The 25,159-nt window shown below is 44.3% G+C and overlaps 2 protein-coding genes across 7 annotated transcripts in view; both read right to left on the minus strand.

Moving 5' to 3' along the window:
- GPR89A (G protein-coupled receptor 89A) overlaps nt 1–620 on the minus strand; it is a 40,520-nt gene extending 39,900 nt beyond the window's left edge. For 2 of the 6 annotated variants that reach the window (XM_019919938.3, XM_019919939.3), the window contains exon 1: nt 442–617. In XM_019919938.3, the coding sequence (XP_019775497.1) occupies nt 442–483 (42 nt within the window). In that variant the 5' untranslated portion in view covers nt 484–617. Of the gene's footprint in view, nt 1–441 lie in introns of all 6 variants that reach the window. The other 4 variants (XM_019919937.3, XM_019919936.3, XM_019919934.3 and 1 more) reach the window with 3 other exon arrangements.
- A 15,832-nt stretch (nt 621–16,452) lies between these two features.
- Nucleotides 16,453–18,555, minus strand: GJA8 (gap junction protein alpha 8). Its single transcript, XM_073809887.1, has one exon. It carries the CDS (start codon nt 18,547–18,549, stop codon nt 17,197–17,199), a length of 1,353 nt encoding a protein of 450 aa, XP_073665988.1. The 5' UTR covers nt 18,550–18,555; the 3' UTR covers nt 16,453–17,196.
- Nucleotides 18,556–25,159: the final 6,604 nt, after the last annotated feature.

The raw sequence follows: 25,159 nt of genomic DNA on the forward strand, positions 1-25,159 counted from the left end.
CCCCAGGAGCCAGCAGGGATTGGCGAGTCACTCCCTCTGCGCCCGCAACCACACTCTTCCCTAATCCATGAATCAGCGGCGCAGTCCAGAGCTTCGGCGCGCTTTGGGGGCAGCTCCCTTCTCACGGCACCCGCTCTGAGAGCTAAGGCCACCTGACCTCTCCCAAAAGTGAACGGAAAACCTGGGGGTGGGGTGGGGTGAGGAGGAATGGAGGCTGGGCGGGGGGCGCGGACCGCCGCAGGACGCCTCCTGACAGCTAGGTGGCAGGGAACCGGATGCAGCAAATCCCACACCCTCCCCGAGCTCTGGGCACGGGTGAGGCAGGCACTGGCCGCGGGCGAGAAGACCGAGACTCCGGGCCAGCCCGCATCGCTGAGGCCCGGAGGAGACGACTCGGGAAAGGGAGGCTGAGGAGTCCTGGGGCGGAACGCGGTGGCTCACCTGGGAGGTAATCATGATGCTGGAGTCGATCAGGAAACTCATGGCGAAGTATAAGGAGGGCTCGTACCTCCACTTCCCACTCCCCAAGGCCACGGCACGCTCTGACCACGGGCCCCCTCACACTGGCAGCTGTCGCCCGCGGGCCACTGCCAGGACCTCCGCTCGCCAGCCCGACGCCATCAAGCTGCGCCCCAGCCAGCCAATCAGCAGCTACGTCCAGCGTTTCCCGCCTCGGGCTAGGAGTGGGCGGGTGCTGAGCAGCTGAGGGCCAGGGGAGGGGCCAGGGAGGGGCCGCCCTGGGGGCGGGCCTTAATTAGAGGTGGGCTGGCTAAAAGAGGCGGGATACAACAATGTGGTCTGAAAATTCAAAAGCAGATGTATTGCAAGGTAGCATTTCCATTTCTGAGGATAAAGGAGGTGGGGCCTGAGCTAACATTTTAAGTGGTAATTTTATTTTATAATGGTCATAGCTAATAAGATGAAGTTAATAATAATGATTATTATTATATTGAGTTAGACCATTAAAAAAAATGAGTTAGACCATAAATCAGGCATTGTGTTCTAGATGTTACAACTTATACTTGGCTCCACAAACAACTGCATAAAGAGGGAAGAGTGGAAAGGCAGGTTTTAGCAAATATAGCTAACCCAGTAAATTTCTGATGTGATAACAACAATAAAAGCACACCATCTTTAACAAGGGAGTGATCCATCTCATTGTACTTGATGCCCATCAGACCACACCTGGAGTATTGCATTCTTTTACCACGGTTTTAAGAGGCAAGTAGATGTATTGGAGAATGCTCAGAGGTGAGCCACCAGATGAGGACAGATGAAAGGAATCGAAGAAAGAAGACTCAGGAACATTGACAGCTGTCTTCATTTGAAAGAATGGATAGACTTGATATGGCCCCAAGAGATATTTGTAGGGCAAAGGACTGGAAGTTAAATGAAGATAGATTTAATTCAAATCAAGGAATAATTCTTTAAGAGTCTGAAGATGAGTTATTTTAGGAAATAATTTTCCCCACCCCCTCCACCCATGTTGGAATTGCTCACATGTAGACTGAATCACTACTTTATCCATTCAATACTCATTGTGTGAAGGCTTAATGCACTGCTGTAGGGCTTATCCTTTCCCACCAGGACTCTACCTATTCCTTGCAGTCCCTGTAGTCTTGTCCTGAAGCCGGCTCCAGCTGAGGGCAATCACCCAGTGTGGGATTCAAGACTGCAGTCAATACTGGAAGCACAGCCTTGAGTGGACCTGCATCTTCAACCAGAGTGCTTAGATTACTGCAATCTGAGTAACTGAGAATCAGATTTATTACACACAAGGGAATGTGTCTTTCTTTCTTAGACTTGAACTCTACTCATACTAAGCAGCCCAAACTACCTATCAAATGTCCAATCCCCAATCCCGAAGGCGAGGGAGCAGTGGAGGCAGCCCTACTAAGGGAGAGTCTTCAACCAGAGAACTTTGTGTCCCTGGCTACATCTATCAGGGAAGCAGTAGCATCTGTGTAGGCATATGATGAGTTAAGACTGTCATCTATCAAGACTGTGGGATAGTGCAGAATGCTGGGTTAGCCTATCAAGGCAAACAGTTTACCTTGGTGGCTTACTGGAGTGCATGGTGGGGATCAGGGTCTCAATGAATCTGGCAGCAGAAAAAGGTATGCAATCTCATTGGCCCCAGGGCTGTGTAAAACCCTGAAAGACACCATTCAGGATTCTCCCTATTGTTAACAACTGTGTCCAGGTCAAGGACAGGCATGGGTGACCCAAAGAACCACTGCCCCCTGCTTTTGATGGAATGTCTCCAGAAAACCTTCACACTAGATTAACGTCCAATTGACTGTCCTTTCAAAGCAGGTCTCTTTCCTGGTGGTGGTGGACTCCGTCACCAAGATGGCTTGTCCTCTTACCCTTACCTCAGTACTGTTCTCCCAATTCACTCTAGCTGCTGCAGTCCTGTTCAACAGTGAGATCTGCTTCTGCCTCCATGGACTGTCAAGCCACCTGGGCTCTAACTGAGCCCCCTGTTTGTATCCATTTTCCAAGGATGCTTTCCAAAATAGTTCATGTTCATAGTTGCTGACCATTGTTTACCATTCATCTAGAGATTGACAGCCAGACAGCCACATAGATCTACTCTTAAAGAGTCTGCTGACAACATGACCAATCTGTGTCCCTTGGACCAGTGTTTGTTCACATCAATTTTTTGCACTCTTTTTCATAGAAGCTACAGCACCTATCTTCTCACACCGTCCATCACCATCCACATCCTGACAGCTAACTATATTCCCCTCTTCCTCCAAATTCATACAAAAGACTGAGCCTAGGAGCTGACACAAACACTAGATCCTTGGGAAACTAGCACCTCTTCTCCTGCCCATGCCAGTGGCTGGATGACTTCTGTTAGGAATTTTCATTTTAAACTTTTTGTTGTGATATAGTAGTAGATTCACATGCAGTTGTACTAAACGTACAAACGGATTTTTGAGATATATGACATCACCAATTCCATGGCATCCTACTCCAGTTGTCTCCCTCCATGTATGGCCATCCTACCATGTAGCTTTCCTTGCTATGTCAGGTTCACTGAGACCTTGAAGCCCACTCTATACCCCAGTAATCCACCAAGGTAGGCTGACCAGGAAACCCCAAATATTCAGAGAGGAGACACTTCCTTCACAGTGGTCCCATGGACAGCATCTATACTTGGTACCTAAAAAGTGTATAGGTGCAGTTTTCTCAAAGTGTGGTGCTGTAGCTGCTTGGGAAGCTTGTTTAAAATGTAGATTCATAGGCCCTAAGGCAGACCTGTGGACTCAGGATTTCTGAGGGTGGCTCCCAGGAATCTGCATTTTTAACAGCTTCCATACACACTGACAGAACTGGGGGACTGGTTGTGAGACTCTGCTTCCCACCTCAAAGCCCTTCTTCAGTGGGGAAAGGTCAGCTCTGATTTGCCTGGAGAAAGGGGACCGAGGGCCAGAGTGTTTTTTGTGTGTGTGTGTTTTTAAATTGATTTATTTTATTTTTGGCTGTGTTGGGTCTTCTTTGCTGCACGCGGGCTTTCTCTAGTTGTGGTGAGTGGGGGCTACTCCTCGTTGCGGTTCGCAGGCTTCTCATTGTGGTGGCTTCTCTTGTTGTGGAGCACGGACTCTAGGCATGTGGACTTTAGTAGTTGTGGCACACGGGCTCAGTAGTTGTAGCTCACGGGCTCAGTAGTTGTGGTTCGCGGACTCTAGAGCGCAGGCTCAGTAGCTGTGGCGCACAGGCTTAGTTGCTCTGGGCATGTGGGATCTTCCCGGACCAGGGCTTGAACTCATGTCCCCTGCATTGGCAGGCAGATTCTTAACCACTGAGCCACCAGGGAAGCCCCTACTCATTATTATTATACTGAATTTACATTCACAGTTTTCCTTCATTATTACTCTGTTTAAACATATATTTAAAATTTCTGGTTGCCAATTATTCCTATTGGATTGAAAAGACTGATGATTGTATATCTGCCAAATTTGGAAAGACTCAGAGGCATTATTTAAAATATATAACATTAAATCTTTTCCCATTTATTAAAGCTAATTTGGGGATTCCTTATTAATATAATTATAATGCAGAGTTAATTTGATCCATGTAATTTGTGAATAAAAGGGAAGAATATATAGAGAGGAAATTTAAAATTGAATATATAAATTGGAATTCACGAAAAAAAGTATAAGATGTGCATGCTTTTCCCATAAGAACTGTTGTGAACTTCTCCACACTTAAATTTGGGTTTCCTGTCCTCTGGGCCTGCACAGAGCAGAAAGCTTTCCTTATCTCCCCACCACTTCCTGCTCCAGGACTAACTTCTTCTCTGGATGACTAACATCAAGAACATTCCCTCGTTTTAGAGAAGCCCCCACCTTTCTCACTGGATTGTGATTTACCATCAGGACTTTGGAAAGACAAGTACCAAGGAGCTCAATCCTGGCATATTACCAAAGTCTGAGATATTCAGTCTTATTCTTGGTTACTTTGTTATATGCCCACCCTTATGCAGGTATAATTTTTCAGTTTTCCCACAATGGATACAATGAGCATGATATTTTGTTATATACTTTTTCCACTTAGAAATATATCATGAACATATTTTCTCATGCCAAAGATTTTACATTTTTCATTGATTCAATAACATTCCAATCATCTGATTACGCCATGATTTATTTAACCAGTATGCTTTTTTGTTTTTGTTTGTTTTCTGTAATAAGATAATAATGTGGTGAAGAATTTGGCCCACAAGAAACACTTACCCAAGCCCTCAAGTTTCCCTGGGCAAAGGGCAGTCACCATGTCTGTGACTCAGCAGATTTGGGGCCACACACATTAGCTCCTCTGAGGTTGGCTCCTGTGGCAGCCTGAGGTGGGCCTGCAAACTTCTGAAGATTAGTAGGTGGCTAATGACTAGTAAGATGTCAGGCTTCCCTCCAACCAGGTGTTTCCCAGAAAAAACTCAGAGGTTTTCCTTGAACGCTTATTTGGAGGGGATGGGAGGGGACACATTGCAGCTCTTTATTTTCATCTGACCACTCTCTTCAAAGAATGCCTTCACAATTAAACCTTATCATTCTCTTAAATAATCTAGAGCAGATGGTGGATTAAGGGTTGCAAGACCATTTGGGGGGGGGTCACCTTTTTTTTTTTAAATAGCAGTTCTGGAATGTTTTTGCTTTGTTTCACTCTTCAGAACGTATAGGCACTGAGCATTCATCGTCCTTGGTTCTGCAGCCTTGGCTGAAACTCTAAGACATAGGAAATATTCCATTTAACATTCTGTTACATATCCACTAAGTCGGACTTGTAAATTATATTCAGGTCCTCTATATTTTTGTGTTCTATTTATTTGTCAAGAACTGAAGGAGGCATGTTAAAGTCTCTAACTACTACTATTTTTCTGTCTATATCTCCTTGTATTTCTGAGGACTTCTTACAGATGCCGTATTTTACAGTGCAAAATGATCCGTACTATGTCTTTGTTCCATGTTATATTTTATATCAATACAAATAAATATTTGGTTTGGTTTAATGATTCTGCCTTCTTGTTTTGTGTGTCTGTTGTTAATTTTTCTTTTTTCTGTTCTCTCTTTTTTTCTGTACGGACTACGTGTTCCTTAATTGTTTCCCCTGGTACTTTGGAAGGCATACATTTTGTTTTAAAATAACACACGCAACCCTATATTTTTCTAACTGCTAAAATAGAGAATAAAATAATATCTTTGTAAGTAAAAAATATCAGGGCACTCTACTTCCTCATATTTCTCCTTCTCCTTTACTCCTTCCACCTCACACAGTTCCCAAGTTTATGTTGGTATAAGCTGGGATTTTAAGCCTTACTGTTAAAAAATTACTATGTGTTAAGAATTATGTATGACATTTGTATTCTGTTTTGTAACTATTCTTACTACAGTTACATTTAATTTATTTTTTGTTTAATGTCTTCAGTATTCATCACCAGCCTCTTTCATACTTGGCCTTCTTAAATTCTTTTTAAAAATTCTTTCTCTTTTGGCTTGAGTGAATCGTGAGATAAATTTTTCTTTAAAGAAGGGTTTGCAGGAATTTTGAGTTTTGGCATAATTGAGAATGCCTTTCAATTGCCTTTACTCATGAATGCCATTTGGCTTGTTGTGGGGTTCCTGGCTTAAACTTTTCATCCTCAATATTTTACAGATGTTCTTTTCTGAAATTTAATATGTTATGGAGAAGAATGAAGCCAGCCTGATATTTTCTTCCTTTTTAGCTAACTTAATAAATATCCTGTTAATCAAAGTTGGCTCCGGAGGGACTAACTCCACATTGGGAGGGATGAGATGGCTACAGTTGAGAGCCAAGAGTTTTGCTTTCTTGTCCTCACCCTAGCTTCTCTTTTCCTTTAGAGCTATCACTGATCCCCATGGCCAACAGTGGTCTCTGAGAGAGAGGGGAGATTTCTCCTTCTTATCCCTCTAGACCAAGTGCACAAACCCTTCTCTTAAATCTCTGTATCCCAGTTGAGTCTAAGGTGTATCATTTAATAATAACACTATACTAAAGGATAGTAATTAATCACATAGAAATAATATTTATGATAATGATAATAGCTAATACTTAGCAAGTGCTTACTATGAGCCAGGTAATGTTCTATGATCTTGACGTACTAAATCACTAACTCCCTAATTTAGTCCCTGACTTGCTTCTATATGGCACACGCCATTGTTCCTTTATCTGTTGGAAGTACATTGAGCACGTTGGAACTCTTTGGATTCCAGGCTTAAGAGAATGAGGGTCAGGCAGAGAAAGGAATTCCCTCTTCTTCCTATTTAAGGCTCACCTTCCAAGTCCTCTTTTCTCAACCAAGATCTTTCCCTTTCCAGGATTATACATTGAAATATATATTTTCTTCACAGGAAGCCTCAGCTCCTATTGACAAGTTGTGATCCTACTCTATGTTCACAACTGGGCAAGAATGTGAAAACTTAACTGTTCATTAGCAGTACACAAACCACAGCAGAAGTTGTTTCTTATATTTCTAAAATTGTAGAATTATCTCTTTATACTTTCAAATCACAATTTATCTAGTTTTTTTTTCTGGGTACATGGTGAATTCCTTCCAGTTTGTGGTTTCAGGTCTTTTATCAGCTCAAGGAAATTTCCTCCCATTATGTCTTTGATGATTGTGGTTCTCTTGTCCTGACTCTCCTTCAGGAGAACCAATATCTATGTATTGGATTTCTATTGCCTTCTCTCCATATCGTTTATCTCCTCTCCAATAACTGTCATCTCTTTGTTCTTCCCCTTGGCATTATGGGAGAATTTCTGATATTGAAACTTTACAAAACTGATTTGGCTTTATGTGCTGTTAATTCTGCTCTTTATTCTTCTTAAATTCTACCATGACATTGTTTGCTAACTCTGCCAGCTCCTTTTCCAATCAGTTTGTTATCTTATTATCTTGTGGTTCATCTCTTGTTTTATGGAGCCCAGGTTTTCTTTACATCTTTTTGAGAGCATAAAATAGATTTCAAGATTATTTTTGTTTTCTTAAGTAAATATCTTTTGAAATTACTATATTCTTTTATTCTTGGTGACCGCTGTTTTCTTCTCATGTCTCCTATAGCTTTCATAGATTCTAGGCTGTTAGCTGTCTCTTTGTTGTTGCTTTCTTTGTCTGTTACTCATCTGTAAAGATGAGAGTCTCATCTGTCCCGGTCTATGTATAGGACCTAACTAGACACAGTAATTAGGTCAACAGGATTTTTTACAAGTCAAGAAGGGTCTTTGACTACTGGATAAGTATATAAAAAATATTTAAAGGGAGGACAAATAGTCTGTAATTCATGAAAGATAGAGTTGTCCTGGAAATTATTGCTTCATTCTGACACAATCATGAAAAAAGAAATTGGAGAAAGTTGAGGTTCTGGTCTGAGAGACATTAGAGATATCCCTATTTGTTGTAATGTCATAAGAATGTCCCTTGTCATAATGTCTGCCTTAAAAACGTAATTGGGGGCTTTGTTGTTGTTGTTGTTACATTATATTCTGCTGGTTTAGCTCACTTGTGTTTATTTGATCTCATCCATTTTCTGCTGGTTTTATTAGCCTAACTCAATTCCGGAGGTGCCTTGTTCTTTATTCCATCTACAGATCTAGCCAGTGAGGAGATGACAACTGTAGCAAATGAGAAAGATAGAAAAATGCATTTGGAAAACTTAGATGAATTAGAAAAGCTGAACAGTTTTCAGGAAAGCTGAACGTTAGAGAAGAACAGAAGCTGGAGGGGGAAAAAAGAACTCAAAACTCTGTCCTGGCCAAAAACATTATCCTTGGCTGAGGACTTCCCTGATGGTGGCAATTGTACTGTGGTCTGGGATTTGCATTATAGTTATCATTTATGATTCTGATGCTGCCTATTTCCAAGAAGCATTTGGAGACGATTACAATACATGTCATATGTACAAGGAAATCACTAAAACAGAGAAAAAGGAGCCAAAATTGGCATCTTTATCTCAAATCTTGCTCCTCTCTAGTTTATTCTCTGTACAGTAATTGGAGCAGTCTGAGGGAAAGTGACTAACAAAATGCAGTGAAACTGATGGTATGTGACTTCCAAGCTTAGGTCATAAAAGGCATTGAAGCATTTGCCTTGATCTCCTGATTCAGTCGCTCTGGGGGAAACGAGACACCAGGTCATGAGGACACTCAAGCAGACCCACGGAGAGGCCCAAGTAGAGAGATGCCAACTTGCCAGCACCAACATTCTGGTCAAGTAACCACGTGAGTGTGTGGATCCTACCACCTCAGTCAAGCCTCGGACGACTGCAGGCCCTGTCAAAATCTGACTGCAACCTCACGAGAGACCCCAAGCTGCTCCAGAATTCCTAACCCTCAGAAACTACGAGAGATAATACACGCTTATTGTTGTTTCAAGCCATTAAGTTTTGGAGTGATATGTTACCAAGCAATAGATAACTAATACACAAATCATCACAGGTGACATTTGTACTAAATATTTGCATGGTATAGCCTGAGGCTCTATCCTTGTAACCTTTGATTTTCATTTCTTCACCACTCACTGTTCAACTGTTAAACCAAAGCCACATAGTTTAGGTTTTTGTTATAGCCACACCTAGCCTCAATTTCTGTCAACAGATGAGATAATGCTAGATCCTGTAACAGAGAAATCTTGAGAGCTCAGAAGATTAATACAATAAAAGTTTAGTTTTTGTTTCATGTAAAGTCCAAAAGTGCAATTAGTGGGAATTGGTAGGGGTGTCGGTGGGAGGGGGGGCTGGTCCTCTAGTCTACAGTCATTCAAAGGCTCTGACTGCCATCGTCACCATATGGCTTCCAAGGCTTCTCTGGGAGATGACATCCAGCAACTCATGTGAAAATTTCCCTGCCTTCCTTTATTTATGATAAAGCAAGCCTGCCTGCCTTCAGCCTGGAACTCTTGGGACCTTCACGGAACCTCTTCCTCAGATGTATTGCTATGTAGTGTCAGCCTGCTCTGGTGCTGGGGAGTGCTTAGCCAATTATCTCCTTCCTGCCCTGGGAGATGTCTGAGTAGTGTTCATTCATTCACCAAACATTGCTATGTTCTAGGCACTGTGCTAAGTACCGAATATTCAGAGATATATAGTATGAAATCTCTTTTTGAAATCACTTTTTTTTTTTTTTGCGGTATGCGGGCCTCTCACTGTTGCGGCCTCTCCCGTTGCGGAGCACAGGCTCCAGACGCGCATGCTCAGTGGCCATGGCTCACGGGCCCAGCCGCTCCGCGGCATGTGGGATCTTCCCGGACTGGGGCACGAACCCGTGTCCCTTGCATTGGCAGGCAGACTCTCAACCACTGCGCCACCAAGGAAGCCCTGAAATCACTTTTGATAAGTGCTATGATAGAAGTGTACACAAATACTGAGAGATCACAAAGGAGGGAGCAACTCACTTTGTATAGGGAAGTTTGTGAAATTTCATAAAGAAGACAACTGAGCTGAATCTTGAAGGATGAGAAAGAGCTGATTACAGAAAAAAGGCAGGACAGGGCAGAGTCCTGAAATACCATGGAATTTCTTCATCACTAAGTGCCAGGCTTGTCCATATTTGGGGACCAGCCAATGTTTTTTAAGGCTGGGACACATGCATATGTGGATGGATGTGGGAGACGAGGCTAGAAAGGTGGTGTACCTACCAGTCAGAGGCTTGTAATTAATAGAGACAATTTTGGCAACATTAAATTAAAAAAAAAAAAGGAACTCTGGGCTGGCTTAGAGAACTGAAGGAAGGCCGATGAACCATGATCTGAAGAAAGAGGAACTAAGCATCTCCCAGAAATCTAGGTAAGCAGGAACTAACTGTGAGTCTCTTTAAGGGCTTCTGTCAAGACAAATGAATCTCAACCAAGTTTCGGTCACTCGGTTACTCCACTCAAGATTCACATTCCAGGGAGTGAGTGTGTGGTTGGCCCATTTGAGTTAAAAATAAAAAACAAAAAATAAAAACAAACAAGAAGACCTGACTCTTGACCACGGGAAGTCAGGGTAAACATTACTAAGAGTCCCACCAAGACTATATCCAAATGAGGAAGAGTATTTCCCAATAGAAGATGTTATTATAGAAGAAGGGAGAATAGATTCTGGGCAATTAAAAATAGACCTCCTCTCTAGGTGGGTTGCAATCAGTTATAAAGGCTTTGTAAGTCATGTTAAGGAATTTAGAATTTCGGGGTAAGCAATTGAGTCATTGAAGGATTTTAAGCAGAGAAGAGACATGATAAATCTCAGGCAGAATCTAATCTCAGGCTAATTTTATCTATTTTTATCTGTAATGAATAACTTTAACTCTTTCTACAGTTCTCAGCGACATGGAAGAGAACAAATCCTATTATTTTGTCCCTTCCCAAAGCACCAAAGAAGTATACTTCGATTTTTCCTGAGATTTGTGTAGAGAAAGAGAGGGGACAAACTGACCAAACCTCAATTGATAAGGAGAGTTTCATGTTCTTTCTAAATCAGATTCTCCTCCATTCCACCCAGCTGTGTGCTGGAGCTGGCGTGTACTGGCTCGTAAGAGCCATTTGCTAAATTTCTTGGGATTTTGTGAGGCAGTTTTAAGTGTACAGTCATTATTAACAATTAAACTACGTAAACTTAAAAATGAGACAAAGGTAATGCACAGAGTTCAATCACTTCTTAATTATTTTACTATTATCTATGCTCTTGAGGTTATTTGTATCTATTGTATGGTGGAAATATTTATAATTTTATGCTACTGTACATCTCTTCTCATCTCTGTGTCTAGTGACATTATGTTGGTGGGTTGAAATTGGTGATGGTGGGAGAATTTATAGCAAGGAAATTGGCAAACACTACAAACCAGGGCCTCTTTACCCTGGAAAGATCTGGTTGTTACACGTTTACCAGCATATCACTGCCCCTCCCGGTCCCCCAGTGCTCTTGTCCCTCAACCCCTTAATTTCAAAGGAAGAACACCAGAAACTGCTCTTCACAGGGTAGCATGGCTGACAGGTCAAAAGAAAAAACAAAGATGGTGAAAAGTCAAGTTAGTTTTATTGTTTTGTAACAGTCTAACATGTAACTATTAGCTCTGACATAAAGATGTGGAAGGTTGGAGAATTCAGGACACGATCCCAATAATGCCTTTGCCAGAGATTTTCCCCAAGAAGTTTGTTGTGAACATATTTCTTAGCTGAGTCTTTACTAATCCTGTTTCATAGATGGAAAATTTGCAGAAAAAGGCAGTGACACCATCTACTTTTCCCTCCAGGAGACTTTATGAATTCTTCCATAATATACTTTGTCTGCCTGGGAGAACTTCCAGAATGCATGGGGCTGGAGGCCACAGTATATCCCATTGCTACCTCGTTGGCTGCAGTGGAGTACCACTCTCTCCTGGCTTTGGGAGCAGCAATGTCTAGGGCAGTGGAGATGACTTGTCTTTCATAAAAATCTTTCCTCTTATTTAACTGCTGAACCTAGAATTTTATTTCCTTTTTCTCCTTCCTCTCCAAATTACATATTTAGTTGTAATATGATAATTACAAGAAGGAAAACTCTCCGTGCCTATTTCACTATCACTTTTAGGTACACACCTACTTCGCTTTACAGATTGTATTTATGTTTTTTTTTTTTTTTTTGCGGTACGTGGGCCTCTCCCTGTTGTGGCCTCTCCCGTTGCGGAGCACAGGCTCCGGACGCGCAGGCTCAGCGGCCATGGCTCGCGGGCCCAGCCGCTCCGCGGCATGTGGGATCTTCCCAGACCGGGGCACGAACCCGTGTCCCCTACATCGGCAGGCGGACTCTCAACCACTGCGCCACCAGGGAAGCCCCTGTATTTATGGTTAAGAGTAGTTTCCAACCAACCAGGCAAACGTTTTTCATCTACACTTTGCTACCTTGGGTTGTGTGATCATTTGTGCACAATATGCATAGAGGGGTAACTCAGGGTTAGAGGAAGGAGACAGGAGGAGGTGTGGGGGGATGGGGGGTGCTGTGTAGTTAGTATGCTCATTCTTACCTGGGCATGCCCCAGTGACCCTCCTCAGGAACTCAGGAAGAGCAGCTGTTTACACCCGTCTCGCCCCAGGCCTTCCCCATGTCTTGGACTAAAGAGCTGCTATATGTAGCCCTTTCAGCCTCCATGAACTCCCTTCTGCCCTGAATCAGAGACTGTCTCAGGGACTGGTGCATCTCTGTACACGAGCCCTAGTAAGCTGAGTCCCTGCAGCACCGCTTTCAGCAATGAATTTCTTGCATGATTAAAGATTTTCTTTTTTTGCACTATAATTCTCAGGAATTTAAAACGACAGAAGAATTGACCTCCCCCCACCACTCCCATTTTCTTCCTTCACTTTACTCACTGGCTCACTTTTAATCAGTCTCTTAGTTAACAATCTGTGCAGTTTATGAAAGTGGTGGCTGTTATTGCTTCAGTATACATTTTACAAAAAGGACTTAACAACAGATTTGGATAACACCTTCTTCCCTTTCCTTTTATTTCCAAATGAGTGAGTTAAAAAAAAATCACTTATTTCTTCTAGCATGCTCCTAGTGTTTCTTTTTTCTTTCTTTTTTTTTTTTTTTTTTGGCAGTACGCAGGCCTCTCACTGTTGTGGCCTCTCTCGTTGTGGAGCACAGGCTCAGCGGCCATGGCTCACGGGCCCAGCCACTCTGCGGCATGCGGGATCTTCCCGGACCGGGGCACGAACCCATGTCCCCTGCATCGGCAGGCGGACTCTCAACCACTGCGCCACCAGGGAAGCCCCTCCTAGTGTTTCTTGCATATCAATTTACTTGATCTATCTTGTGGAGGAGGGGCAGGAATTATTACCCACAATTAACCTAAGGAGAATTGTCATATCAAGCAGGTAAATGACATCTTGGGGTTCCCAGAGTCAGAGAGGTGCAGTCCACACTTCTGATTTGAACGTCAGTGTTCTTTGTGGGAAAATCTGATCCCCAGGTTGCACTGATCTTCAGGAATATTTGCCCAATTCTGTGTTGCATGCTTCCTCCGGGTGCCAAGTAACAAAGTCATGATGAAAAGCAGATAGGCCTTTCTATGATGCCCCAAATATGAGGCCTAGGGATTACAGAGCCAAGTTTGAAACTTTCTAACTGAACTTGAGTAACTCTATCCCTCCTGGTCATAGATCTCCCCTGATGGAGGTGTTATAACTGCTATTAGGCAATTAGCCCTCTTATTCTGGAGAGAGCTGTGCTTTTGATGTCATGCTGTCCAGTGCTTTTTTTAAATTGGTAGATCCACATACTGTAAAGGTTTAATCTAACAGGGGAAGGACCAGGATTAGGATTTAAAGCTTGGACTTCATGGAGCCCAGGGGCGATTACCATCTTGAGTCAGTCATAATTATTTGCCTCAGAAGAGATACTGAGGGATCCAGCTGTACAGAGTGAGGTCCTCCACAGACACACCACTGCCTGTGAATGGAACCTGGCAGCAGTTGTGTGGCAGCTTAAGGTGAGGCATGAGGCGACATTTTCCATGGGTAGAAAGTAATTGCCCATCTGTCCCCAGTCATTTTTCAAGGTCAAATAGGTTCCTACCAATCATATGGTGTCAAGATTCTGTTTTGAGCCTTCTCTGAGAAAATGGATCTCCTGAGTGTCTATTCCACATTGAAAAACTCTCACCAGATAACTGCAAGGCAGGTTGGGAGAGTCAGATAGAAGCTACCCACCTGCCCTTCTTCCCAGTCTCCCTGCTGCTGGAGGAATCTCTCAGACACCACTCAACAGGCTCTAGACTTGGCGGCTAACTTATTAATCCTTCTGATACCCCTGGAGGTACGTTGGTGGTAAAGGCCACCTCTAGTTTGTGGACAGAAAACTGAGGTACAGAGAGGTTAAGAGATGACACAGCTACCAAATGGCAGAAATAGAAAAAAAAAGTCCTGGTCCTTTGATGCCTGTGTCTGTTTCTTCCAAAATAAGCTTCCTCGTTTGTTGGGAAGACTGAGAGGGAAAATGGCAACTTCCCCGCTGGTGGGGTAGGTACAGACACTGAAGCAGGCTGCTGCTTCATTCAAGGAAATACACTCACACACTTAGGCCCCGGCAAGACAAGGAGACAAGCAGCCTTCACCTACACCTCTACACCTGGTTCCAAAGAGCACCAGCAGTTTTCACTTGGAATAAGACACAGTTTTTTTCTTTTCTTTTTTGGATTAAGTCCTAGTTGATATAGACGCTTTATTCTGGTAATGATCAAGCTATTTGCAGGCTCTGAGTTTACAACTTCTTAAAATGGGTCTTCAGTAGCAAAACTGTAGGAGCAATAGTGCAGCCATTAGGGAGAGTGCAATGATGTCTGGTTCTCAGGCCTGGGATTTTGTTACTTCTGTCATCATACTGAAGAAAATCTGTCTGGAATAGTGTTGATTGCAAGGGGAAGGAAGATTCAAGTAGTAGCCAGAAAGTCACCTGTCTACAAGACAAATATACCTCTTCTATTCAACTGTCCATTGCCTGATACATTCCTTCATTGAAAGGATTGGATTAACCTAGGTAAAATACATTTTAGTTTGGGTTAACCTAGGTAAAATACATTTTAGTTTGGATTAACCTAGGTAAAATACAATTTAGTTAGGCTTTCTCTTTTAAAATGTAAAATTTCCCTGGATTAATTACAAAAAAATAAATCATACCTTAGAATGAATTTCATTTTTAGACCATTTGGCTTTAGAATGGAGCACCAAGGAATGGGAATACTGTCACAGGGGAGGAATAGTTTCGGAGGAGGCTTTGCTCTAGAAAAGCATATCTAAAATGAATATCTTAAAAGGAAGGTGGTAAGCAGGGCAGCACAAGGGATTTGCATTCTTTGGGATGGTGCTGGTTGGGGGTAAGATAGAATGAAGGCAGTTTTTTCTGGGTACCCTGGTGATCTCCTGTCCAGATCCCAATTGTGGTTTCTATCCCTCCTATCTTAGCCTTGGCACTGCAGCCCATGAAGCATAGCTTTGTTTTAGATGGACCAGCTTGGATATCAATTTCTCCCTCTGCTCTGGGAACTGATTGGCTCTAGGTAAATTGCTCCCTGTGTGAAATATGTACTTATACCTGAGGATTTTCCCTGACTGGACTCTATGTTTGAAGAGAGTTGGTTGGGGGGATAAAGGGTAGGAGACCTTCAAGATCCCTGTTGTTCCCTTGTTAAGCCTTTATGTCCCTTCCGGGGATGAAGTCTGGCCTGAGGCTAGACTTTGAGACCCTCGCTGTTTGTGTTCCCAATTTGTACGAGGCTCTCTCTAGTGCCGCTCTGATGGTCCTTTTTGTACATGTCTTTTGCCTGAGCAAGGCCTGAGGGTTAATTTCCTCAAGACAGGCCAGTAGGCAGGTATCGTCTGGCTCAGAGCTGGGCTTGCTCCCAGCCCCTGATGAAAGGAGGTGTAGATTTCAGGCTGAGCACTGATGTTGGAAGACGACAGGAAAGAAAAGGACCTCCTTTGCTTCAGGGAAGAAAACTGTGACCAGCGTTCAGAGCCTTTTCAGTTCTGAGAGAGGCTATGGGGTTTGCTCTCCTTTTCTGAGAGCGCCCAGTGCAGAATTCCCACCAATACAAGGGATGTAATTATATCAGAACCCAGGGGCTACCGTGACCCAAAAGAAAGGCCAGTGAGAACTCTGGACATCTCCTAGACTGATGATTTAAACCAAACACTCCAAAATGGTGAAATGAGGTTTGGAAGACACAGGAACAAGTTGAGACCCTAAATAATATGACCAATTCCATAGGAAAGCTGGGCTCATGAGTAAAAGCTGGACTTGCAGATTGGTGCCCCACAGGTTAAATTTGGCTTGCACACATTTTCTTTGGCCCACATGGCATATTTAGAATTTAGTTGGCAACATTAAAAATGTGGGAGGGCTTCCCTGGTGGCACAGTAGTTGAGAGTCTGCCTGCCGATGCAGGGGACACGGGTTCGTGCCCCGGTCCGGGAAGATCCCACATGCCGGGGAGCGGCTGGGCCCGCGAGCCATGGCCGCTGAGCCTGCGCGTCCGGAGCCTGTGCTCCGCAATGGGAGAGGCCGCAACAGTGAGAGGCCCGCGTACCGCAAAAAAAAAAAAAAAAGTGGGAAACTTCACTTAAACGTTTGGATTTCTGGCTTCTCTTGAAAAATCAGATGGCCAGGTAACACTGTCTGGTGATTGCTGCCTGGAAATGAGCAGCCGTTTGCCCTCTGCTTCCCAAATTCCACAGCTGTAGCTCTCCCATGGCATTAGAACAGGCGCACTTCACCAGTTTCAACCACCGGCCCTTAAGTTTGGGATCCCTGATATATGTCACACGGTGTCTGCTAGGGAAGTGCTGGGGTGAAAAAGTTCAGCGGAGTTTGTGAGCTTGAGACAAGACTGGTGAAAAGCTATGAGACAATCACAATTCTGATTGGAAGGATTTCTATGGGGACATGGGGATGAAAGCAGAATTCCCTGTGGCATAGAGGGGCAGGGCAGTCATGAGACCGGGAACTTTGACGGGACAATGGGTTCATCTGGATAGCCTTTTATATACGGGAAAGGCAGTTTCCTAATTGTACGGCATGCATGGTTCTACCGCAGTGCCTGTCCAACTAGGGTGGGTGTGAGGGGAGGGACAGAAGACTCAAAGCATGTTGGCAACCTTAGGTTTCATCTTGCCATAGGGTAGCTCGGGTGTTTTCTTTTCTTTTTTCCTTTGGCACTGCTTCATACCGTTAGATCGTCTGACCTGGCCCGGCTGCTGGCTTTGCTCAGCCTGCTCAGGGGTCTGGTGTCATCCCCAGGCAGCTCCGGACACAGTGAAGGCGCCTTCTCAGGCGGCAGCCCCTGCTTTGATACCTTCTCAGGCGTCAGCTCTTGTTTCTCAACCTCCTTCCCCACTTCGGGGGTCTCCATTTTCTCCCCCTCCAGCACGGCCAGGGTCTCCTGGCCTTCTGTGCTCACTCTCTCTGCCTCCTGCCTGTTCTCTCCCACCTCTGGTTCTGCTTCCACCTCCGGTTCTGCTCCCGCCTCCGCAGGCTGCCCCTCCCCCTCCCCCTCCCCCTCCCCCTCCTGGGCTCCCACCTGAGCGTAGGAAGGCAGTGTCTCTTGGTAGGCCCTGGACAAGTCCCCTAGGGGCCCGGTGCCCATCTTCTCCTCGAATTGACTGAAAGGCTTGGCAGAAAGTGGGCTGGCCTCCACCATCCCAACCTCAGTAAAAGGGAAATAATGGGACACGATTTTCTCTTCTTCGAGGAGCTGGTAGCCCTTGGCCTTCTGGATGGAGGAGACAGCAATGGAGTGGAGGGACTTCTCAGGAATCTCCCCCAGTGGCTGCTCCACTGGCTTCTTGAAAGCCGATCGGATTCTCTTCAGGCCCAGGTAACTCACCTCCAGAATGTTGAGGAGGAGGGACACAGAGGCCATGGCCAGCATGAACAGGATGAAGATGGTTTTCTCCGTGGGCCGTGAAACAAAGCAGTCCACCACGTTCGGGCAGGGCCACCTGCTGCAGCGATAGAGAGGCAGGATCCGGAAACCGTACAGGAAGTAGTGGCCCACGATGAAGCCCACTTCAAAGAGGGTCTTGAAGATGATGTGGCAGACGTAGGTCCTCAGCACGGTCCCCTCCAGCCGGAACTTGGTGCCTTTGCTGCTGCTGCTGCCCTTTTTGATGCTGCCCTGGTCCGCTGGGACGGGCGACCTCTCGCCGCCGCCGTTGCCAGGCGACTGCTGGCACAGCTCCTCGGCCGCGCGCTCCTTGCGCTTCTCCTCCATGCGGATGTGGTGCACCGCGTGCCCCACGTACACCAGCGACGGCGTGGAGACGAAGATGATCTGCAGGACCCAGAGGCGGATGTGGGAGATGGGGAAGGCCTCGTCGTAGCAGACATTCTCGCAGCCTGGCTGCTGGGTGTTGCACACGAAGTCAGACTGCTCATCCCCCCACACGAGCTCCGCGGCCGTGCCAAGGATGAGGATCCGGAAGATGAAAAGCACCGTGAGCCACACGCGGCCGATGACCGTGGAGTGCTCATTCACCTCCTCCAGGATGTTCCCCAGGAAACTCCAGTCGCCCATGTCTCACCCACCTGGAGGAAGGAGAAGGCAAGCTGAGCCGCTACAATGCAATCTCGACTCAGCCTCTCTTTGCTAACTCTCAGGGTACCTCTCCTTCCTGAGTGACTGGCAAGGTCAACGGCGTAAACAGCATGTACTGAGTGCTTCCTCTGTGCAGACTAGTATTAGGGAACGAAAGAAGCATAAAAGAATCTGCTTCCACTGGTTTCCTCATCTGTAAAATGGGTTCACTTCACAAGCTGCCTGAAAGGATAAATGAGGCAGTATCTGTATAAGCCTTGAACTCCACCCCAAAATAAGGGTTCATTGTTGATCATAAATAGAAACCCATGGTTACATGGATTTAAATCAGAACTGTAAGCTGAACTGAGGTTCATGAGTCATAATGCTGAAGAAATATTCTAATCCATTTGTGTCTGGGCCCCCAACAAAATTTTGCTATGTATGAAATTGCCCGTAGTCACCTTACTTTTGACTGCGTTAGGGTATATAATGATTGGATGTTGGAAGTGGAAGGAAACATTTTTTTGAATATCTACTTTATGAGGGACCTTTGACATTACATTTTTTCATTCAGTTTGATCCTGCTAGACCGTAATCTTCATGAGGGTATAGACCACACCTGTTTTATTTACTGCTATATACTCAATGCCTGTCACAGAGCCCAGAACATAATGAGAGCTTGATAAGTGTTTAACTGATTTGATTCCACCACCTGAGAAAACTGAGGCTCAGAGAGGTTAAATAATTTTTCTAAGATCAGACAGCTAAATAGTAGTGGTTCTGTCTGTCTGATCCCAAAGGCTGGGTTCTTTCTGTTGCCCCATTGAGATACATTGCCTGTGATTGGAGCTATACAATTTTGTGACCCCTGTACTCTCTCTCTTTTTTTTTTTAAGGGCAATGTATTAGTTTTTTCCTGCTGTGGTAAGATTACCATAAACCTAGTGGCTTAAAACAATACAAAATGATTTTCTTACAGTTCTGTGGGTTATGTGAGCAACATGTACCTTACTGAGCTAAAATCAAGGTCCCAACAGGACCGTGTTCCTTGTTGGGGGTTCCAGAGGAGATTCAGTTTCTTTGTCTTTTTCAGCTTTTCGTGGCTGCCCACATTCCTTGGCTTGTGGCCCTCTTTCTCCATCGTCAAAGTCAGCAATGTTGCAACTCTCCCACCTTTCTTTCTTTGTGACTCCTGTACTCTTAATTTACGTTTTCTCTTCTCTACGTTGAAATCTGGAAACCTTTCTTAATAGCTTTACAAATTGAGAGCAGTATATATATATTATTATTATTATTACTCTTTTAAACCCAAAGAATGGGAAGAGTGCTTTCGGAAGAAATCATGTTACAGGGTGAGGAAAGTCCTCTAAGACAGTTTTAGTGTCCCACAGAATGAAAAGGGTTTAGGGTCTATAACTGTGGCTATTTTAATAGAGCTAAGATTTGGTCTGTAGGAAAAAAAAATACCATTAAACACGCTAGTATATAATGCCCCTAGCAACAGCAATGACTAGTGAACATGGGATTGAACTGACAGGGGTGATGTGTGCAAACTGGGTCATTTGTCCAGTGCGAACCTGTGGGGCAAGCTGGTAATCTCTGAAAGACTCTGATCAAAACCTCCACCTCAGCTGATGTTCCCCATGTTGAACTTCTCTAGCGCTGTGACGTTTACTCATCACTCCCCTCGGACCAGGGCATGAGCCCATGCTAGAGATGCTGGTCCAGGCTTCTCCAGCTGTGCCCCACCTTATAGGATCAGAAGTCCGTGGGGCCAGAGGAATACACCCACGACATTTAACGACAGGGATATTTGCTAAACGCTTGAATGAATGATGAGAAGTGGTATCTTAAATTAGGTGGGATTTTCATCTTTAGGAGAGGATAATCTTCCTTCCAACCTGCGGTTTGGAGCCTGGCCAGACAGAACTTGGTGACCGATACTGATTGCAGGTGTGAACAATGCCCAGGCTATGCTCTCAGCTGTTTCTTGGTGAAGAGCAGAGAGCGTTGCTCCCCTTGAACCAGAAACTTCTAGTTAGGCAAGGCATCCAACAGCAGCTTCTTTCCTCCTGGGAAGGTGAGAGCAGCTGTGGCATCCCTAGTCGTGACTCTGACATTGGGAAGAGTTCCATTTAGGGATGGGGAATTGAGAGTGGGAGAGGGTCCTCTACTCAAAACCAGCCATTCAGAATCCCAGTCACATGTATGTAGTTGTACTTCTACCTTTAACACTCCTCAAACTGCAGCTAAATCTAGTATTTGCCCTATTAAAGAGTGGCAGCCATTCCCATTGCCTTCTGGGAAAAGGTGGAAAACACTACAATCAGGTAAACAGCCCAAGCATAAATCCTATTGGTGGAAGAACCAGGAAAATCCAAGGTTTTTTAACCAAAAAGTTCAATCTAAAATTCATGTCAAAACAATAATTTGTGTAATTTACTCCTATGAGATCAAGTCTGGCTTTAACGAACTCTAAATCTAGTGGTGTTGATGCCTTATCCACATTGATATATCAACTCATTTTACAATATTACTTGTACCATATTAGTCCCTTCGGGATTTTGTGTGTATTTCACTCATGTACCCACATGAATGTGTGTGGCGAGCACAAGCTCTCAGGACTGTATGTCTACCAGTCTTGTTTCCCCTTTTTAGGATCAAAAGCTCTTGGTGGACAGGGACCATTTTGTCTTTATCCTCCGTGAACCATCATGACACAGAACAAAGACCTTACAGACTGGGTGCTCCATAGATACCAGTGGATAGGCCTAATGGTAATCATTTGAAACCTGAAATTCTCAATTCCTGAGTGCATGTAATACCAGTATTATGTACAGCCTAGGGAACTCCAGTCCTCTTCGCTGCAGCTAGCAGTGGGAGACTGACAACTTGCAAAGAAATGGTAAATTCCAAAAAAGAATAGTAAATTGATCCAAAACTAGCTATTTTGAGGTATTGTTTTGTATAAAATTAAAGCTATAAACTGGGGCCAATAATTCTTGACCCATGAGTGTCACGACACATGTTCATGACACATGAAGACCCTCCTGACCAACCCATTCATAATTTCCAAACTAAAGCCAGACAGAGCTGTGTCCTTCCATACCCACCCTGCAATGCTAGGATTGCTTGAGTGGTTTTCTTTCTTACTTTTTTTTTTTAATGTCTAGTTACAAAATTTCTTATAATATAATGGAAGAAGAGAAACTATAACTTAGGACAAAATCTTTCCAACGTCATGCTATTGAAACAGGCCAACTATGGCGTTAAGGAGAAAAGCTTTAGAGGTGCTAAGGAAAAGTGCCTTGGGTTCTCCACTTTTAAAAATGAAAATTATAATTAAAGGAAGTCAGATCAGAGTAAATCTGGGCAAACTGTTCCACTAGAGCAGGGCAAAATCTAAACCAAAGGATTTCTCGTCATCAAAGAGGCAATTCTCTGTTTTATTTTCTTGTGAAAATCTATTGCAGGTGGAAAATAAGCTGCCAGAATTCAAGCCTCCACCCCCAGGGTGTCCACCAGACCCCCACTGGAGGATTATGGTTTTAAGTAATGATTGAAATAACACCTTATGTTTGGGTAGCCCTTATCTATTTATAAATGATACATTTTAGCAAATCTTGTTTCAGTCCTCATAACAACCTGTGAACTATGCCAGTGGCCCTCAGACTTGGATTTCAGAGACTAGTACAATAACAACCACAAAATATGGTAACCAACATAGGGCTACTGACTCCTTAGTTTGCCAAACAAGGACCTAAAACTTATTTAATTGCTAACTATGACTGCAGTCTATTTTCACCATCATTTCATAAAAGGGGAATTTTAATACCATAAACCTAGGCAGGACATAATTTCAGAATAAAAGACAGGCCTTTAAATCAAACACATTTAACTTGGTGAAAAATTTACTACACTGTTTACTACGTTATTGTCACAGGCTGCCGAAAAATTCATCTCGGACCGGAACTGACAGGTCTACAGATGGATGTTTGAGAACCAGGGAACTAGGCGTTATCAGCCCCGGTTACCAGAATGGGAGACGGAGTGGGAGGTTAAGTAAGTCTCCCAAGAGGGGGCTCAGCCGGTGAGGGCAGAGCCGGGATGTGAGCCCTGGTCTTCAGCTTCAAGCCCAGGGTGATTTCCAGGATAGCATTGCCTTCTCCTGCCTTTTAAGAGGCAGAACAACACATGCACATTCGTGTCAACAAGTTCCACAGAAAGGATTAGAGGCCCCTCACCACTCTGGTGGGTAAGGGAGTGTAAATGCGCCTCCGTGTTTCTAGAGCAGCCCCTTTAACCTCCAGCTCTTGTAGGGACCACGGAACCTGCTCCCAGGAAGAGTTTAATGGTCCTTAGCAAACCCATCCCTGTGTTCTAGTAAACGCTCCAACATCAAGAATGCTGAGCGTGAAGCCTCTCCCACACCCACAGCACTCAACAATTATTACTATTACTCCTATCGCAGCGTTTAGGTGAAAAATTACAGAAATCTTTCATAAACCTCAAATACTTGGTTTGGGTCCTCAGGATAACCGGGGACATGTTAATTCATTCTGAAGAATGAAAGGCCTTAAAAAGTCAAGTTGTAGTTAGAATTTGGACATCTCTGCCACCACCCCACCCCTGTGACCCCAATTCCGACATTTCTTTCCCTTCCAAACCTCTGCCAACTCTTAGGGCGATTCCAAGAAGGTTTTCGGAATTGGACTCTAAGTCCAGACATCCCAGTCCAAGACCGAACTTTAGTGGCAAACCTTTTTCCTTGTGGAGAATTCCAGATATAGCCCTTAGATTAGGCTGGGAAAGGAGGGGGGCGTGGGAAGTCTGCAAACTAATATCACCCATGGAAAACTTGCCAATAGGAGTAGGGTCCCCCGGAGAAATAGGTACTCTCTTCTTCTCTTGGCGCTCAGCAGTAAAATGGCGAGCTTGGCCTCGAAATTTCCTTTGGTGCCTAAAAGCCCACCTCCCACTTCTCTACCCCGCCCCTACTGTGCTGCACGACTAAGCAGATATGACTGGATTGGCCCTGATGGGTAGGTTTTACTGTCCAGCAATATTTTAAGCTCCCAGCCAGACAGCTTTTATGAAGGGAGGGATGTTGGAAAACAATAGGAGAGAGAGAATGGGAGAGCTGCGTTGGGCACTGATGGGAGGAGGGGTGGGGAAAAGCTGATGTGGGAAAGCGTAGCTGGGGCTTCTGCAGTCTCCAAAAGTTTCTTTTAGCAGCAGACTGGCCTTCTACAACAGGAAATCTTTGGCTTCTCTCCAGAGGGCATGAGCCCTGGGGGTGGTTTCCTAGTGCCTTTTTATCAGCTTAGAGAATCTTAGGGATGTAGGGACAGTCAGAGGTCACCGAGTCAGCCTGGGCCAAAGTCACCCCAGCAAGAGGTCAGTTGGTCCCTTTAAAGGATGACATTTCATCTTCCATTGGTGGTTTGTCCTTGTGTCTCGTAACTTTCAGCAGGGCAGTCTCCCTCTTTGAAAAGGAGTCTTAATACTCCAAAGAATTCTGGCACCATTTGTCAAGGCAATGACATTTCCCACTTCGTTTCACCCATAATTACAAATACTTTTGAGAAACTGAAGAATCAAGGGGATCATGCAACGTCAGTGACAGTTTTAGACTTTAGTGCCTCCATCTGTGAAATGGGGGTATGATGATTTTGCTTACCAAGGGGCTCTTGGATGAAACACCAGTATGGCTTAATGAGGAACGATGCTTGGGAAGCTAGTGTGGAGGGGGCATGAGTGCATGTTCTCTGCCTCTCTGGGCCTGCTCCCTTTCCACTCTCTGGGACTGTCTATTGCACTGGTATAGAAAATGGTTGTTTTGACCACATTTTCCAAAACAAAAATTGGGGCATTTTATCCCACAAGCTTACTTGTGGAAACAATGGAGCAAAAATGGTTGAAACTGGGATCGTTTTAGGAAATCTGCAACGTATGATACTAAATTGAAGGCAACTTTGAGAATAAGCCAGGGGAAAAAGGGTGCTTGCTTCAGCCACACCTCTTATTTCCTGTCCTTTCTGGTGTCGTGGGCATATTGCATTTTGACGGGGGCAGTTTGAACGAGGATGGTACCAATGTTGTGTGTCTTAACTTCCATTTTTATTAAAACGTTCCTTAGCCCACAGCCTTATTTACTTTAGAATTCTGATTTCTTTCCAACTTCTAGGTTTGAGGGCCTGCACTGATTGAGACAATGCCTTCTAGGTAATCCCTCAGTTAAAAACAGACGGTCAAGATCGTTCCCAATATCAATAAGGCAAGAAGTCAGAGATGAGAGGGAAAGAAACCCAGTCATCCTTTCTTTTGAGAACATTCAGTAAATATTGATTCCTGAAGCTTGTGCTTTCCCTGAGACATTCCACAACCTTCCAAATGAACTTTACTCATCCAGGGCATCCCAGACCAATTTGGCTACTGTGGTGGGGTGGCCCCATCTCTTGACATCATTGCGTGAGAGATGATAGTAGAGCACGTACTTGCAACTGGAAAAACAGGGAACGTCCACATGGCCCTGAACCAGTTAGTTTCACAGGTTTGGATGAATCCAGCTTTCTAATTGAGCCCTTCCTTTGCTTTTTTATTCTGT

The sequence above is a fragment of the Tursiops truncatus genome, chromosome 1 (assembly GCF_011762595.2).
Source record: "Tursiops truncatus isolate mTurTru1 chromosome 1, mTurTru1.mat.Y, whole genome shotgun sequence".
In the NCBI taxonomy this organism is placed as follows: Eukaryota; Metazoa; Chordata; class Mammalia; order Artiodactyla; family Delphinidae; genus Tursiops; species Tursiops truncatus.

Excerpts from the sequence above, each read along its gene's own strand:
- GJA8 (XM_073809887.1), bottom strand. The coding sequence starts at position 18,549 with ATGGGCGACTGGAGTTTCCTGGGGAACATCCTGGAGGAGGTGAATGAG.